Source organism: Macaca nemestrina, chromosome 10 (assembly GCF_043159975.1).
Source record: "Macaca nemestrina isolate mMacNem1 chromosome 10, mMacNem.hap1, whole genome shotgun sequence".
NCBI classification, from domain to species: Eukaryota; Metazoa; Chordata; class Mammalia; order Primates; family Cercopithecidae; genus Macaca; species Macaca nemestrina.
In genome coordinates, this window is record NC_092134.1 from 20,346,794 (window position 1) to 20,362,843 (window position 16,050).

At 44.5% G+C, this 16,050-nt stretch overlaps 1 protein-coding gene across 7 annotated transcripts in view; it reads right to left on the reverse strand.

Moving 5' to 3' along the window:
- Nucleotides 1-16,050, reverse strand: part of LOC105493384 (rabphilin 3A) — a 334,145-nt gene that overhangs the window by 16,184 nt on the left and 301,911 nt on the right. For all 7 annotated transcript variants that reach the window (XM_071071032.1, XM_071071031.1, XM_071071033.1 and 4 more), the window contains 8 exons: nucleotides 15,634-15,672; nucleotides 15,392-15,538; nucleotides 9,834-9,920; nucleotides 9,272-9,334; nucleotides 8,147-8,371; nucleotides 5,847-5,926; nucleotides 3,247-3,321; nucleotides 1,692-1,801 (listed from right to left, as the gene is read on the reverse strand). In XM_071071032.1, coding sequence (XP_070927133.1) covers nucleotides 1,692-1,801; nucleotides 3,247-3,321; nucleotides 5,847-5,926; nucleotides 8,147-8,371; nucleotides 9,272-9,334; nucleotides 9,834-9,920; nucleotides 15,392-15,538; nucleotides 15,634-15,672 — 826 coding nt within the window. The remainder of the gene's footprint in view (nucleotides 1-1,691; nucleotides 1,802-3,246; nucleotides 3,322-5,846; nucleotides 5,927-8,146; nucleotides 8,372-9,271; nucleotides 9,335-9,833; nucleotides 9,921-15,391; nucleotides 15,539-15,633; nucleotides 15,673-16,050) is intronic.

The following is a 16,050-nucleotide window of genomic DNA, read 5'->3' on the forward strand; positions in this document are numbered from 1 at the left end:
TGGCTCAGTCATTACACTTCTAGGTATATATGCAACGGAAATGAGTGCACCTGTGTACCTAGAAACAGCTACTAGAATGTTCCTAGCAGCACTATTTGTAATAGCCCCAAACTAAAAATCACCCAAATATATCAACAGTAAACTGGATAAATAAAACTGCGTTATATTCATGCAATAAAATACTAAATAGCAACAAGAACGATCTACAACTACACACAACTTAGATGAATACACAGGTAGAATGTTAAATGAAAGAATATAGATACAAAAGAGTAACACAATACAATTTCATTTATATAAAGTACAAAAGCAGACAAAATTAACTTGTTCTGTTAGATGTTAGGATACTGAATACCCCAGGGGAGTATTCAATAGGAGGGGGCCACAGTGGGGGGCTTCTGCAGCCTAGGAATGTTCCGTTCCTTAAGCCCAGTATGTTCACTATTGTGAAAATTCATCAATCTGTGCACTTATTATATGTGCATTATGCTAAATGAATGTTATGCCACAATAAAAATATTTACTTAGAATAATGTTGCAGCCAATTTGGAAAGCAGTTTGCATGTCTTGTAAAATTGTTTTGAAAAAATCACATATCCCATGATCCAGTAATAATTCTCTTTGGTTTCTGTCCTAAGGAAACACTCATATGTACACAAGGGAGAATGAAGTTGCTCATTGCAACTTTGTTTGTAGTAGAGAAAAGCTGGAAACAATTTAAATGCCCACCTGTAGGGAACTGGCTAAATAAACTGGTAAAACATTTACATAAAAATTTAAAACATGCCAAATAATACTGTACATTGTTTATAGATACATAATTAGGAAGTATAAGACATACTTGAGAATGATACCCCAATAATTCAGGATGGTGTTTAGCTCTTGGGAGAGAAGGAAGAGGACAGGACAGGGTGGGATATAGAATATACAAAAGGGGCTTCAACTTGCATAGGAGTGCTTTATTTCTTAAAAAAACAGCTGATGCAAACACAGCAAAATAGCAAGATTTTTAACAGATCAAGTATTGGGTGGGTTCATGGATGTTTGTTTTAGTATATGCCACACTTTTCTATTCATCTGTAATATTTAAGAATAAGGACATTTAAAAAAATCTGTGATAAATCCATTCTGTAGAATATTCTGAGGCAGTTAAAAATTAGGTAGATTTAAACGTTTTTTCACGGCTATAACACCAAGATATATTGTTAAGAATAAAAGGCAAGTTCCATATATATGTATATCCATTACTTCTAATGGCAAAAACTGCAATTACTTTCACACCAGCCTAATAATTCAACATTGTAGAAGAATATGAAATGGTATCAATGTATTCTTAAGTGATACAGATATATTAATGGGATGATCCATTGTAATAAACATTTTTATAAGCACTCAATTTTATTAGGAAAAAACTTTCACATACACACCCACACATGCACCCACCCCACACACACACCCTGAATGAACAGATACCAAGATGTTAACAGTGAACAGTTTCAACTTACCTGTATTTTCCAAAATTTCTACCAAAAATATATATCATTTTTTGGTAAAAGTAAACAAGCAAGAAAAAAATAAACTATGCAGAGACCTTTTTAGAGTGAGGCTCTGAGGGCCTCACCCCAAGTCTCAGTTCCGCCCACCCTGAGTCTCCCCTTCACCTCCCTCTCTGCCCTCTGCCTGGCAGGTACCTGAGGGTCTTCCTTTGCATGTCCTCATCGGTGATGCCGTGATAGACGAGGGTCTCATTCCAGACGGGGTTCCGGGTGTTCCGCAGAGTTTTTGTACGAAGCTTGTTGGACTAGAGCCCCAGAGAGATGGATAGAGACACCTACCTCAGTGGGGAGCCAGTTCTGGAACCCCATCGTTTGGGCTGACATGGGGTGGGTGGGTGGTTTTGCCCATAGGAGTGTCCAGGGTCTTAGTTATTCCCAAATGCATGTTCTCAGGGAGTGGGGGACATCCTCTAGGATCATGGCCACAGAAAAATGGATCAATGCTTGACACTGGGTCCCCTCTCCCTCCATGCACTGAGCCTCCTCCTTGAACTTTCCCTTAAGAAAGCAGAGACGTCTTCCTTTGAGAAGAAATCATTTATAGGTCAGGGAGTCAGAAACGAGAGTCACCCATTCCCATTTAGGCAGGGGATATTGGGATGGCTCTCTCTGTTCCCCCCGAATAGTACCCTTCATGCCTAAAATTCCTTAGAGGGGCCAACAGTTTTCATTTTACTCTGAGACAGAGAAGGCTAGAAATGCAACTATGCCCAGAAGAGGTGGGCTGGTGACAAATCTCATTCATGCTAACATGCAAATGATTCACATTAGATTCTTCAGCAAAGCAGCTTTGGCTGTTAGGAGTGGGTAAAGGAGGGCATCTAGAGGAGAAGCAAACATCACTGGGGAGTGAGGAGGAGCAGGGGCCAAACACTTCATAATTTGACCATGGCCAGGTGACGAACTGTCTTTCCTTGATCCAAAGAAGTGTGAGACAAAGTGTGTGTGCGTGTGTTGAGGGTGGGGGGCGGTGTGCACATGCGTACATGTGTCCTCTTTTGTCTCATGGAGCATTTGGTACTTGCAGGGGTATTTAACAGGCATTTTCTGAAGATCATTTGACAGATGTACTGTCACCTTTGCCTTTAGGACGTCTATGTCAAGTTAACACAAAGCACAAAACAAAACCCAGGCAGCCACACTTCCATTTCCAGCCATGTACTCTGGGTGGGCCAATCCCCAGAGAGGAGAATTAACCCCAGAGCAAAGCAATGCTCAGCTGGTGAGCTGGAGGGGAGAGAAGGGTGGGAGGGCCAGGGCTTCAGAGAATATTCTCCGAAGGGCTTAGTCCTGAAATGTGGAGAGAGTGGCTCATTTCTATTGAGAGATGAGTGTGTGGTTGGGGGTATAAAATGTATGAGGGAGGTGAGCCAGAGCCAGCAGTGGGAGAGCTGCTGAAGGTGTTCGAGCAGATGAAGGGCATCGTCAGGGCATCTGCTTCTCTTCTGGCATTGGCAACTCCCCAGATCCCAGGTTTCTGAGTTGGAGAAATGGGCAGAGCCCCTGCCCAAGGGAGAATGACCCCTGGAACATACTTTACTTGCTCTGCAATGGCTTTGCTACTCACAGGATGAGGTGGGGTTGGGGATTTGGGGCAGATAAGGGCTATTTTAGGCTCTGAGCTGAGAACCCTGGGTATCTGCCAGGGCCCATGCACCCGGTTTGCAGAGAAGCCCAGGCCATATGGTACCTTGCTGGCTCCCGGCAGGAGGTGCAGCTTAACGTAGGGATCAGCCAAGCCATTTGAATCCATGGGCTTCAGGCCCTGCAAAAGAAGGAGGCAATGGTGTGAGGGCCTCAGGAGGGCCCAGTGCTCAGCTGTCATCAGCAATTGGCATAGCCCCCTGGCATCTGTCCTGCCTGTTGGTCCACCCTGTGTGCTTCCTTCTCCAAAGAGAGAGAAGGGAAATGCAGTATCATGGAAAGAGTGCTGGGACAGGAGACAAGGTTTCAAACCTGGCCATGTCACTTCCTGGCTATGTGACCTTAGGCAAGTTTCTTAACCTATCTGAGCCTCAGTTTCCCCACCTGTCAAATGAGGATGAGAACAGTACCTGCTTCATAAGGTGGTGAGATTTAAATGCAATTCCACCTGCAAAATGCTGGCATATGATCAAGGCTGGATTGTTATTGCTAGGATGGGAGGAGATGTCCCAGAAGAGTAAAGGCAAGGTTAGGGGAAGGAGAAGACTCCTACATTCCGGCCCTGACCCCTGCATTATCTTCTGAAACTTCAGTGTCTCCATCCATCAGGGCTGGGATGAGGCTCAGATGAGATACTATAAGGAAGTTTGGGGTAGGTAGGAATTAAGTTGATTTGTTAAAATGAGCAATCTCCAAATTCCTGGGGCTTAGACATACTCTGTCCATCCTCTACGTTCAGACCAGGCAGATGTCCCACCTCTGGGGTCCTGTCATCCCACTGCACAGCACTTATACCATGCACAATTGACCATGAACAACACGGGTGTGAACTGTGTGGGTCCACTTACATGACAATTTTCTTCCACCTCTGCCACCCCCGAGACAGCAAGACCAACCCCTCCTCTTCCTCGTCCTCCTCAGCCTACTCAACATGAAGACCATGAGGATGAAGACCTTCATGGTGATCCCCTTCCACTTAATGAATAGTAAATACATTTTCTCTTCCTTAGGATGTTCTCAATCAGTATGAATTTTCTTTCTGCTAGCTTACTTTATTGTAAGAATATAGTACCTAATACCTAAAGTATCCAAAAGATGTGTTCACTGATTGTTTATGTTGTCAGAAAGGCTTCCAGGCAACAGTTGGCTAGTAGTAGTTACGTTTTTAGGGAATCAAAAGTTATACCATAGATTTTCAGCTGCACAGGGATTAACTGAACTCCCACATTGTTCAAGGTCAACTGTATTGTGTCCAGTGATCTTGGATCTTGTTTCCCCACTTGTTCAATGGGGCTGGCAGCAACTCCTGCTTCATGGGGCTCTTAGAGGATTAAATGAGATCTTGCTGTAAAGATCAGCTCCATCCCTTATCAGCTGTGTGACCTCAGGCTTTAACTTCCTAGACCTGTTTCCCCATCTGTACAATGGGGCTATTAAGAATCCCTACCTCAGAAGTTTCTATGAAAAGGAAACAAAATAATGTATGCACTTACTTAACTGCGTTATTGGCGGGGGTGGAGGGGCAGTGTTAAGTGCATCTAAGTGCTTGCCATAGTGACAATAAATAGGTGTCCAATAAATGCTGATGCATACATACTTGGTGCCCAATAAATGCCTATATATTATAGGTGCCCAATAAATGCTGCTACATAACAGGTGTCCAATAAATGCTGATACATAATTGGTACTCAATAAAGAAGTGACTTGGGCAAAGTAATGTGTTGGTCTAGGAGTTATATTAAGCATTTTGTACCTTATTTATCATTCAAATTGAGACATTTGAAGAGTGAAAAAGGAAGCACTTAATTATTATGGCAAGGCAACAGGCACAGAAGGGAACTGTCCTGGAAAAACTGGAACATGTGCCCACCACTATCCTTATGGGAGAGACACTACTATTATCCCTGATTTACAAATAGGCACACTGAGACACAGAGGGGTTAAGTCACTTCCCCCAAGTCACACAGCTAGGAATGGTCAGGGCTGGTATCTGAACCCAAGAAGCCTGATTCCTGAGCCCCTGCTTGTTTTTCTGTGTGGCCCAGGCTTGGGGCTTTGCAGGGGAGGGGTGCAATCCTAGTCAATTACTTTCTGGGGTTTGCACTGGCTTCACCCAGCTTTTTCCCCTGGGGTCTGGAATCAAGTCAGCTCACTCCTCCGGAGCCTGCAGCAAGGCTGTCCCGCCCCCTTGGAAGCCCATTTTAGTGTCCCTGTGTCTCGGCTGCTGCTCCAGCGTGACAGCCGCTTCAGCAGAAGGGGCCTCAGGCAGACACAGAGATGAGGCCGTTCCATGGATATGTCAGCTGTCGAACCAGGCTGTCATCTCCTCCCAGGCAGAACCTCCACCATCCCCTCCAGAGACACTGCTGGCCCAGGCAGATAGAGGCCGACTCTGCCCTTGAAGCCTGGCTGCATGTACTCCCAGGAAGTGGCTGCAGATAAGTGAAACCCCTCTGGGACCATCCCTGGAGGAGGAAGGCCTCCCAGAAAGGAATTCGCCTAATTACTGTGACTCTCCTCATCACCGTCACTATCATCGATAGACAAACAACAACAGGAGACAGGCCTGGTTACCCATCCCCATCTGAGTCTCCTAGCCATGCCAGAGCATCCTGAGAGGTCCCCTGCTTGGTCCCCATCACCCACCTTGGCCTTAATGATGGTGCACTGCAGGGAGCTGTTGTCCTGGTCGTAGAGAAGGCTGAATTCCAGGGCACCCAGCGTGGCTGAAGGGGGCAGAGACAGGAACCAAGATAATGAACATTCAGTCACTCAGCAAACATTTCCTGAGCACTTACTATGTGCCCAGGCTGGGCTATGAATTGAGACTACAGAAGAGAGGAAAACTCAGTTTTTGCTGTGAGTACCTCGTCTTGGTAGACCCTGCACTACCTTAGAGCGCTCAGGATGTCTGTGATCATTTCATCATCTGTGCACTTGCCTAGGTAATACCTTTCTGTCCTGATAGATTGAGAACCCCATGAGGGCAATAGCTGGGATTATCTTGTTGACTGCTGTGTCCAACACACGGCCCATAGTCGTAGGTGCTCCCTTATTTGCTGAAGGGATAAATGAGTCTCAGCATTTGCTGTTCCCTCTGCCTGGAATGCTCTCCCTCTAGATCCTTACATGGCTTTCTCAGCTTAAATGTCACCTCCTCAGAGAAGCCTTCCTTGATCACTCTCTAAAGTAGCTAACATTGTAGTCACTCAATATATTTTATTTCCTTGATGGTGCTCTGTCTCCACTCGAAATGCATTCATTGGTATGTTAACTGTCTCTCTTCACTTGAACGTAAGCTTCAGGAGAATAGCTGGCAAGTCTATCTTTTTATTTTCCCATGATATCCCCAGCATCTAGAACAGTTTAAGGCACTTAGTACATGCTCAATAAACCCTTGTCAAATATAGAGATGAGTGAGTGTGTGAAGAGTACAGGGTATGGAGACAGGTTTGTAATAAACTACCGGGATAAGTTAAAAACAGGGACGGACATGAGGCTGGGAGGACTCATCTATGCTTGGTGGGTTGGGGACATTTAAGGCTGATGGAAGGAGCAGTAGCCAGTTTTCCAGGGAAAGACCAGGATGAGGGAAAGCAGAAGGGTGCATAGACAGGGCATTTTCAGAGCAGAACCAGCCTGTGGCTGACAAGGTGGGTGGACTCCTCTCACTTCTTTCTCCTGAGACCGCAGACCCATGACCCATGGGAGAGCACAGGGCACGAAGCGGGACAGCTGATCTTCCATGCAGGCCTGGCCTCTGATCTGCTACAGCTGTGTGATTGGCCACCAGCCCCTCCTCGCACTGACTGGATGTGCTTGGACAAGTCCCTCAACCTCTCGGAGCCTCATCTCTCAATCTGTAAAATGGGAGTCATAAAAGCAACTATGCCCAGGCTCGTAGGGAAGATTAAATGGGCAAATGCACAGAGTACACTCAGAATAGTGCCCAGCACAAAATGAGTGCCCAACACGTGTTGGCTTTTATTACCTCTGATGTCCATAACGCATAATAACAATTCCTCGTGTGTGTTTAGCCTTATGTAATAATGATTTCCATTTTATGAAGCACTTTCCCAGAAGGTATCTCAGTTTATCTGTCCCTTAGCCCAGGGGGAGGTGGTGCTGTGCTTTTCATCTTACAGTGAGGAGAAATGACATGGCAGGCCAAGGCCATGTTGCTGGTCACAGCCTTTGATCTGGTCCTTCTGTGTGGATCCAGTTTTCCCACTTGATCAGAAACAACTGGTAATGTCCCTACCTACCAACGTATATTACATGCAGACACTTGCCAGTTCTGCCTCCCTCCAGCTCACAAAGGCTGCCCCAGGCACACCTGGTGGGGGTGGGGGTGTTGTGGGGAAATGTCACTGGTGTGTGTGTGTGTGTGTGTGTGTGTGTGTGTGTGTGTGTGTGTATCCCTGGGACTTGGGGCCTGGTTGGGCTAAGTACACTGTAGGCATTTTAAAAGGATGCAAAAGAAAATGCCCAGTAAATTTGAAATAATGATTAATAAATTACTTTCAGAAGATACACATTAAAGAGTTTTAAAAACTGTTAAAATATGCATTCACATCTAGGACCAAAACTACTGAGTTATATAATAATTCTGTGTTTAACATCTTGAGGAACTAGTAGACTGAACGTCGAGAATACAGTTAATGCCACCGAATTGAGGTCTTTAAAATGATTTAAATGGTACCATTGATGTTATTTGTATTTCACCACAATAAAAAATACATGTAGCACTTAATCTTTAGGAAGCTGATATTTTGTGAATTTAGAAACACAAATCTGCACTTCTATCACTTGGTTAATATGTTTATTAGGTCCGGCCTCTTAGGGGTCTGGGGATAGACAGGGCTGTCCCTGAGCCATTCCTGTTTTTCTGGACTTGGCTTCTGAAGTGATTTTTCCAAGATACCTCTCCCTTAGGCACCACCTACTTGCTTCATCCGAATCGTAGCTGTTGGCTTCCTCCTCCTCCTCCTCAGGGGGCGGCGGCTGGCGGGCTGCGGCAGGCTGGGGGGCAGCTGCAGATGCTTGGGAATAGGGCCCGGAGGGGTGGCTCATTCGGTCCTCTCTGGCTCCAACGGCTGGGTAGCCCCCAACTCCCCCTGTTCTCTCCTCTCGGGGTGGGGCAGTGGTCCCGGGGTCGCTCGGAACCACCTCTGCAGGGAGATAAGGAACAGGAAACATGCAGCTGAGTCCCTGTTTCATAACAGCAGCACCTAGGGACATTTTCAAAAGATGCGGATTCCCGGCTCCAGCCAGAATCGGTGGACATGCAGTGGGGCCTTGGGATCTGTGTTTGACAATAAGCCCCTCAGGCTGATTCAGATGCAGGCAAAACAGACCTCGTGGGAGTACAAATCAATGGTGTGGACTCTGGAGCCCAGACAGCCTGGGTTTGAATCTTGCCATGTGACCTGCAGCAAATTACTTAATGTCTCTGAGCCTCAATTTCTTTATCTGTAAAATGGAAATTACAATATCTGAAGCTCCTCAAATAATAGTATTTTTTTTTAATGAACGAATATAAGTGCAGCACTTAAAACAGTGCCTGGTGCCTGAGAAAGCAAAAAGTGTCTCGTAGCTATGACTGATACATATGATGGTGATGCACATTGATGATATATGTTAACAGTAATCACTGTCACTCAGTGTGGGCTTAGTATATTCCAGGCAACCCACCAAGGTTTTCTACGTATTAGTTTGTTTAATCCCCCCAACAATTCTGGGAGGTAGGTCCTAGCATTATTCCCATTTTATAAATAAGGAAACTGAGGCTCAGGGAAGCTAAGTAACTTGCCCAAAGTCACACAGCCAGGAAGTGAAGGGGCAGGGATTTGAACCCAGGTAGCCTATGCTCTAAACTATACATGTTGGCATTTCTATCTAGCTAATCTTAGTACGGACTATCTAGAGTTTTAGACTCGGGGGGTTGTTCAGATCTCATCCAACAGGTCTCAGAGTACAGGCTGAGTCAAGTTCTGGCAGCTGCCTGCTCACTCAGGGAGGTAGGGGAGAGGTGGCCACTTGGGCAGGTATGGGAGGAAGCAGATACTCGCCTGGCTTCTGATCTGGAAAGCGTCCTGCTGGCCCAGGACCCGGTCTGCTGCCTCCTGGGGTCCCTGAGCAGAGAGAAGACAGAAAGAGAGATGCAGCAGAGGGGGTGGCATCATTTGGGGGTTCACCTTTTTCTTTTCATTTCACAGGGGTGGACACAGGCCCAAAGGCAGAAAGGTACCCGAGGCTGCAGGAACAGCCCCACCAGGAGGGGAGCTTTTGGACTTAGAAAGGCCTGGATCCAAGCCCCAGTGCTGTGGGAACTTCCTGAGCCTTGACTTGCTGCTCTGTGAAATGGGGGTGTTGGTCTTTGAGGTGGGAAACACTGGTGAATGAGGCGCCATCACTTTCTGCACTGGGTGGGTAAGATGCTCCCCGCCTCCTCCTCCTGCTCCCTGCCCAGCTTCTTGACCCAGGGGATTACTCGTTCTAAGGGTCTAAGAAGAGCTTAGGATTTAGTTGTGGCTGCAGCTTTGCAGAAAACCCAGCATGCTCTGCAAGCTGGTATAGGGGTCACAGCCCAGTGACAGCCTGGGCAGGTGCTAGCAGGCAAGTGGCAGGTACCTGGCTGCCCAGGCTGAGGTGGTGCTGGGCTCTGCACTGAGCCTGGGGCAGGTCTGGAGGCCTGGACTGAGTTGGCCCGTCTCAAACCTGCAGAGGAAAGAAGAGAAAACAGCCATTGTGTGTCACACACACACACAGCAGAAGGTAGCTTGGGACTGCTCAGCTGGTGTGGGGTGAGCCCCTTGGACTTTCGCTGGAGGCAGCTCCTCACTCGCTCAGCTCTTTCTGACTCTTCTGCCTTCGGTGTGTTCTTTCCTCTCAATCCTCAGACTCTGGTGAGTCACAGCAGCAGCACAGATGTTAAAAAGCACAGGTTCTATAATCCTCCTTCCACCTGTGTGGCCTTGCTCAAGTGACCTGTCCTCTCTGGCCTCAGTTTCCTCACCTGGTATATGGAGATAATCACTTAACTGATAGAGCTGTGGGGAAGATACAATGTTACAAATAGGCAATGCTCAGAACAGTACTTGGCATGTACTAAAGACTCGACACATGTCAGGTGGTGAGATTATTTTATTATTATTGAAAGAATGTGTCTTTATCTTCATATGGACTTGGCTTTGCCTTCCTGCTGTTTCCTATATGGGCTGTGTGACCTTGGGCTGGTCACTCACTCTCTCTGAACCTTAGATGCCCCATGGAGGCAACAGTTCCACTTAACTCATAATAGTAATGAATTAACATTTATTTAGTGCTTGCCATATGCCAGGAACTTTACATATAAGAACTTCTTTAATTTCTACACTAATAACCACTAATAACCTTATGGGATGGGGCCTTATTGTCTCCATTTTACAGATGGGGAAACTGAGGCACAGAGAAGTTACTGAGCTCATCTAATGTCTCTTGGCTGGTTAGTGCAGAGCCAGGGTTTGAATGCTGGCAGTTGGTCTCTGGAGTCTATACCAGAGACCCTCACATGCTGTTGCTTCCCAGAGAGGGACTGAATTGAATAATGCATGCAGCAGCTTCTGGTACCCAGAAGGTGTGATGTTCTGGGAAGAAAGCCCTGCCTTCTCTTACTTCACGGGGCTAGATGCCGTCTTTCCTGAATCCAGCACTTTTGGCTGGATGGATGCTTGAATACACATAACAGAGGGTACTTTACCACCTCTACCTGGGAGCTTATGAGTTACCAAGTCCTGTCCCAGGTTCCTACATTAGCACGGCCATTTGTTTGTTCATTTGAGGCCTCGTTCATTTGTTCGTTCATTCATTCACTCATTCATTCATTCATTCATTCAACAAGCATCCATTGGGTATCTACCAAGTGCCAATCCCTGGGCTAAGATGGACAAAACACCATCTTATATCCTCCAGGAGTGCACAGCCTAGTCACAGGAAGGAGACAGACACTGAAATGATGAGTTTATGAGGCAACAATAGCCAACAGTCATTGAGTTCTTCAAATGCACCCCTCATGGGGTACATGAACCATCACCTCATGGAAGCTTCACAACTCAATGCCATGCATGGTATTGTGTTTCCCACTTTGCAGTTGAGGTAGTGGGGGTTAAATATGCCCAAGGTCACATAACCAGGAAGCCCCTAAGGTAGGACTTCTGTCCAAGTCTATCTCAGATCTTGTTGAATGTATAAATGACACCCGAAGTCCATCAACAATAGAATAAGCTACTCCAAGAGGAAAGGAGTCCCCCCTTACAGAGAGTATGTGGGTGATCAAACCCCTTTCAGAATCCTCTGAAGGGATTTCCACACTGTGTGTGAGGGAGGACCCTGAGATTCCAGGATTAAGCCCTGGAACAAGGGAGTTTTACTGATAATTTGTTTTACTGAGCTGCTCTCAGTCCCTCAAGTGGAACTTATAACAGACCAGCTAGGAGCATTGGCTCTGCACGTGAACTGCCTGGGTTAAACACCAGCCCTGCTATTACTTTTATGTGAGCTTGAGATTGTTTTAGCCTCTCTTTGCTGCATCTATTATGTGAAGACGACTACAATAGTACCTATCCAAAAAGAGTTGTTGATTGGATCAATATGGCTCATGCAAAGGGTTTAATCACATACGTGGCAGAGAGTAGATGCTCAATAAGTTTAAGTTGCTATTATGATTATTAATTCAAATATGGAAGCACTTGAGAGCCTATAATCAACTAGGAATCTTAGTATAGGCTGGAAAATGATGGGAAAGAGATAAAATTATGGTAGATGCTCCAAACATTTGGAAACATAATAAATTAATGGAGAGAGACATGTCCCTGGTATTATGAGGGAAAGAGATTCAGGCTATAATGCTTTAGACAGTGGTAAGTCCTGCATTAGGGCTGCGTCTCACTACCCTGGGAGCTCAGAGAAGGTAGCAGCTAACCCAGCTCAAGGTGGAGCAGGTGCATGCTAGAAGCTTGACCGGGGGAACATTTACATTGACTCCTGAGGGACAGGGGATTCAAATCCAGTTCAGAAATGTCCTATGACCGTCTTTGTCTTCAGAAGACAAAATAATATTGACGCTAAAAGCAGGATTTGATATGCAGAAATTAACTCGAAATGGATCAAAGACCCAAACATAAGGGCTAGGCCGGGCGCGGTGGCTCAAGCCTGTAATCCCAGCACTTTGGGAGGCCGAGATGGGCGGATCACGAGGTCAGGAGATTGAGAGACGATCCCAGCTAACACGGTGAAACCCCGTCTCTACTAAAAAATACAAAAAAATAGCCGGGCGAGGTGGCGGGCGCCTGTAGTCCCAGCTACTCGGGAGGCTGAGGCAGGAGAATGGCGTAAACCCGGGAGGCGGAGCTTGCAGTGAGCTGAGATCCGGCCACTGCACTCCAGCCTGGGTGACAGAGCAAGACTCCGTCTCAAAAAAAAAAAACAAAAAAACAAAAAAACAAAAAAAAAAACAAAACATAAGGGCTAAAACTAGAAAACTCTTCGAAGAAAACATAAAGGAACTTCTTCAGGATCTTAGATTAGGCAATGATTTCTTAGATACGACACTAAAAACATAGGCAAGAAAAGAAAAAACAAGATAAACTGTGCTTCATCAAAATAAAAGTTTTCTGTGCATCAAATGACACTATAAAAGAGTGAAAAAACAACCCATGAAATAAGAGAAAAATGTGTAAATTATATATCTGATAAAATATTAATATCCAGAATACATAAAGAACTTCTATGACTCAACAACAAAAGACAAACTATCCAATTTAAAATGTTTTCAAAGGACTTGAATAGCTGTCTCTCCAGGGAAAATACACAAATGTCCAAAAGCACATGAAAAGATGCTCAACATCACTAATCACGAGGGAAATGCAAGTCAAAACCACAAGGAGATGCCACTTCACACCCATTGGGATGACTATTATTAAAAAGAAAAACAAAACCCAGAGAACAACAGATATTGATGAGGACATGAAGAAATGAGAACCCTTGTGCATTGTTGGTGGGAATCTAAAAATGTCTCAGCCACCATGGAAAACGGTATGGTGGTTCCTCAAAACATTAAACACAGAATTACCATATGATCCAGCAACTTCACTTCTATGTATATACTCAAAAGAATGGAATGTAACAGATATTTGTATGTCAGGCACACAATGACATCATTTACAACAGCTAAAAGGTTGAAACAACCCAAACTTCCATTGATGGGTGAATGGATAAACAAAATGTAGTATATATATGTGTGTATATACATACACTATATATATGTATATATACATGTATATACATATACACCACTATATATAGTATATGTACTGTATGTATATATACTATATGTATATAATATACAACATATACTATATATTGTGTATTATATTATATATTATATATACTGTGTTTCTATATATTCTATTGTATATATGTATACTATATTATGTGTCTATCTGTATACTATATAAATACACAATAGAATGTTATGTATTCTTAATTTATGCCCAGTGTTCCATTATTGGAACGCTAAACTTGTAGGAGTTATTTATATCCTACTGCTCAAAGTCGCCGTCAAGGTCTGATTTTTTACAAAAAAAAATTGCAACCTCCAGCATAAATGGGTTAAAAAGGAAAGAAATTCTGACACAGGCTGCAACACGGATGAACCTTGAAAACATTATGCTAGGTGAAATAAGCCAGTCATGAAAGGACAAATTCTGTATGCTTTTACTGATATTCTGTATGCTTCTACTTTAACTAACAGAGTAGTTAAAGCCATAGATACAGAATCAAGAATAGTGGTTACCAGGGGCTGGGCAGAGAGAAGAGTGTGGAATTATTATTTAATGGATACAAAGTTTCAGTTTGTAATGACAAAAAAGTTCTGCAGATGCATAGTGGCATGGCTGTGAACCATGTGAATGTACTTTACACCACTGAATTGTACACATGAAAATGATTAAAATGGTAGATTTTATGTTATATATATTTTACAACAATCAAAAAATAATTTTAAAAGGCATCGCCAAAAGAAATTTAACCTCTGGAAGAGAAAAGAAAAAGTACAGGCTTTGATGTTGGACATATATGGAATTAATTCTCATTGTAACCAGTTATCAGCTGTGTGACCTTGGGCAAGTGGCTTCACCTCTCTGAGGCTCAGTTTTTCCATTCTGTAAAATGTGAATAACAGAAGTCTCATGTGGATTTTCGAGTTGTGGCAAACATTAAATGAGACAATATATGTAAAAGAACTTGAAATGGCATTTGGCACATAGTAAACACTCTATAAATATTTCATGATGTTGAGGATCTGAGAAATTCCTTTCTCTGTTCATCTAAACCATAGGTTCATTGTTGGGGGAGGTCTGGGTAGATGATGAAGCACAAGGTATGTGCCCAGCTCTGTTGCCAATAAGAGGAAGTGAAGTGCTAAGCTCCAAACACACAATTCAGGAAGAGAAGACCAGACGTCAACATGGGACCTAAATATTCAGCCAATCTGACTTAGACCCAGACGCAGCCCCTTCCTGCAAAAGAAATGAAGTTGCTTTGAGGTCTCAGACAAGGAGCTATGGAACAAAGATGTTTCACTATGGTAGACATTTCCTTCAAAGTCCTGTGCTCAGTGACTACCACCAATGGGCACTCTTGCCAAATAAACCCACCATGAGTGAGGCCAGAAATGCGAGGTACCCAATACGAGCGCCTGTCAGTGACATCCTGGCCATGCTGACCTATGCCATATGCCCAGACAGCAAAGGCCATTGCCAAGGGTAGACTTGGAGAGATCTTTGTGAGTGAAGCATCCTTGCTTTGTTCAAAGCCTACGGGCATTTTTCCCCCAGGTTTTTTGTGGTTTTTTTTTGTTTGTTTGTTTGTTTGTTTTTTGAGGCGGGGACAAAAAAAATCATGTTTTCTGACATATAGTATTACATCAAGAAAAGGATCTAACCAAAATGATGGATGTCTAGAGCCAGAATTGTTTCTGAATCCTGTCTTTCCTCTACCGTAGACTAGAACCAGTATCTAGAACAGAACATGGCACACAGTAGGTACTTGGTAAGTGCTGCCTAAGTAAATGAATAAAAACACAGTCCCTCTCATTCTTTTTGAGTCTCCCTACCCAGAGAACTGTCTCTGGATTTGCCCATCTTGCTCACCTGCTGGGCTCCGGCTGGAGTCTCCAGCACCTCCGCTGTGGTCCCAGCTCTCTGAATCCCGGCTAGATGAGCCCATTCGTGCCTCGGAGGCCCTGCGCACGGGAGGCCCATAGCTTCCTCGCCCAGGAGCAGAGGCCGGGTCAGGGCCTGGAAAGAAGAGCATGAATTGAATGGAGAAAGGGCATCGAGGGAATTAGGCCAATTCCTGTCTCAAATGACAAAACAGAGTCAGCAGAACCCACCTGTCTTCTGACCTGGGCCCCTCCTATCTTCACTGTCACCTGGAGAAAGAAAACACAAATTATGAGGATTATTGGTTTTCTGGTGTCTGGAAAACCAGAACTTAAGACGCCTACAAAGGGGTTCATTGACTATTGCCCAAGAATATGTTTCAAAAATTAAAAGTCTTCCTCCCAACTTCCCCTTTGATCTAGCTCCTGTTTACAACTTCACTTTTTTTTTTTTTGCATGCATAAACACATACGAGCATACACAGGTTTTATAAAGAATAATTATGCTATACAACCTTCCCAGCCTAGAAAAACCAGGAAGAAGGAACCTTTTAGTGGTGAAAACTGGGGACTCCTCAGGGATGCAATATATGTTGACAATTTGGTGATTCTCTGCAAGGAGTAGAAATTGCTCATGCCTTGTCAGGA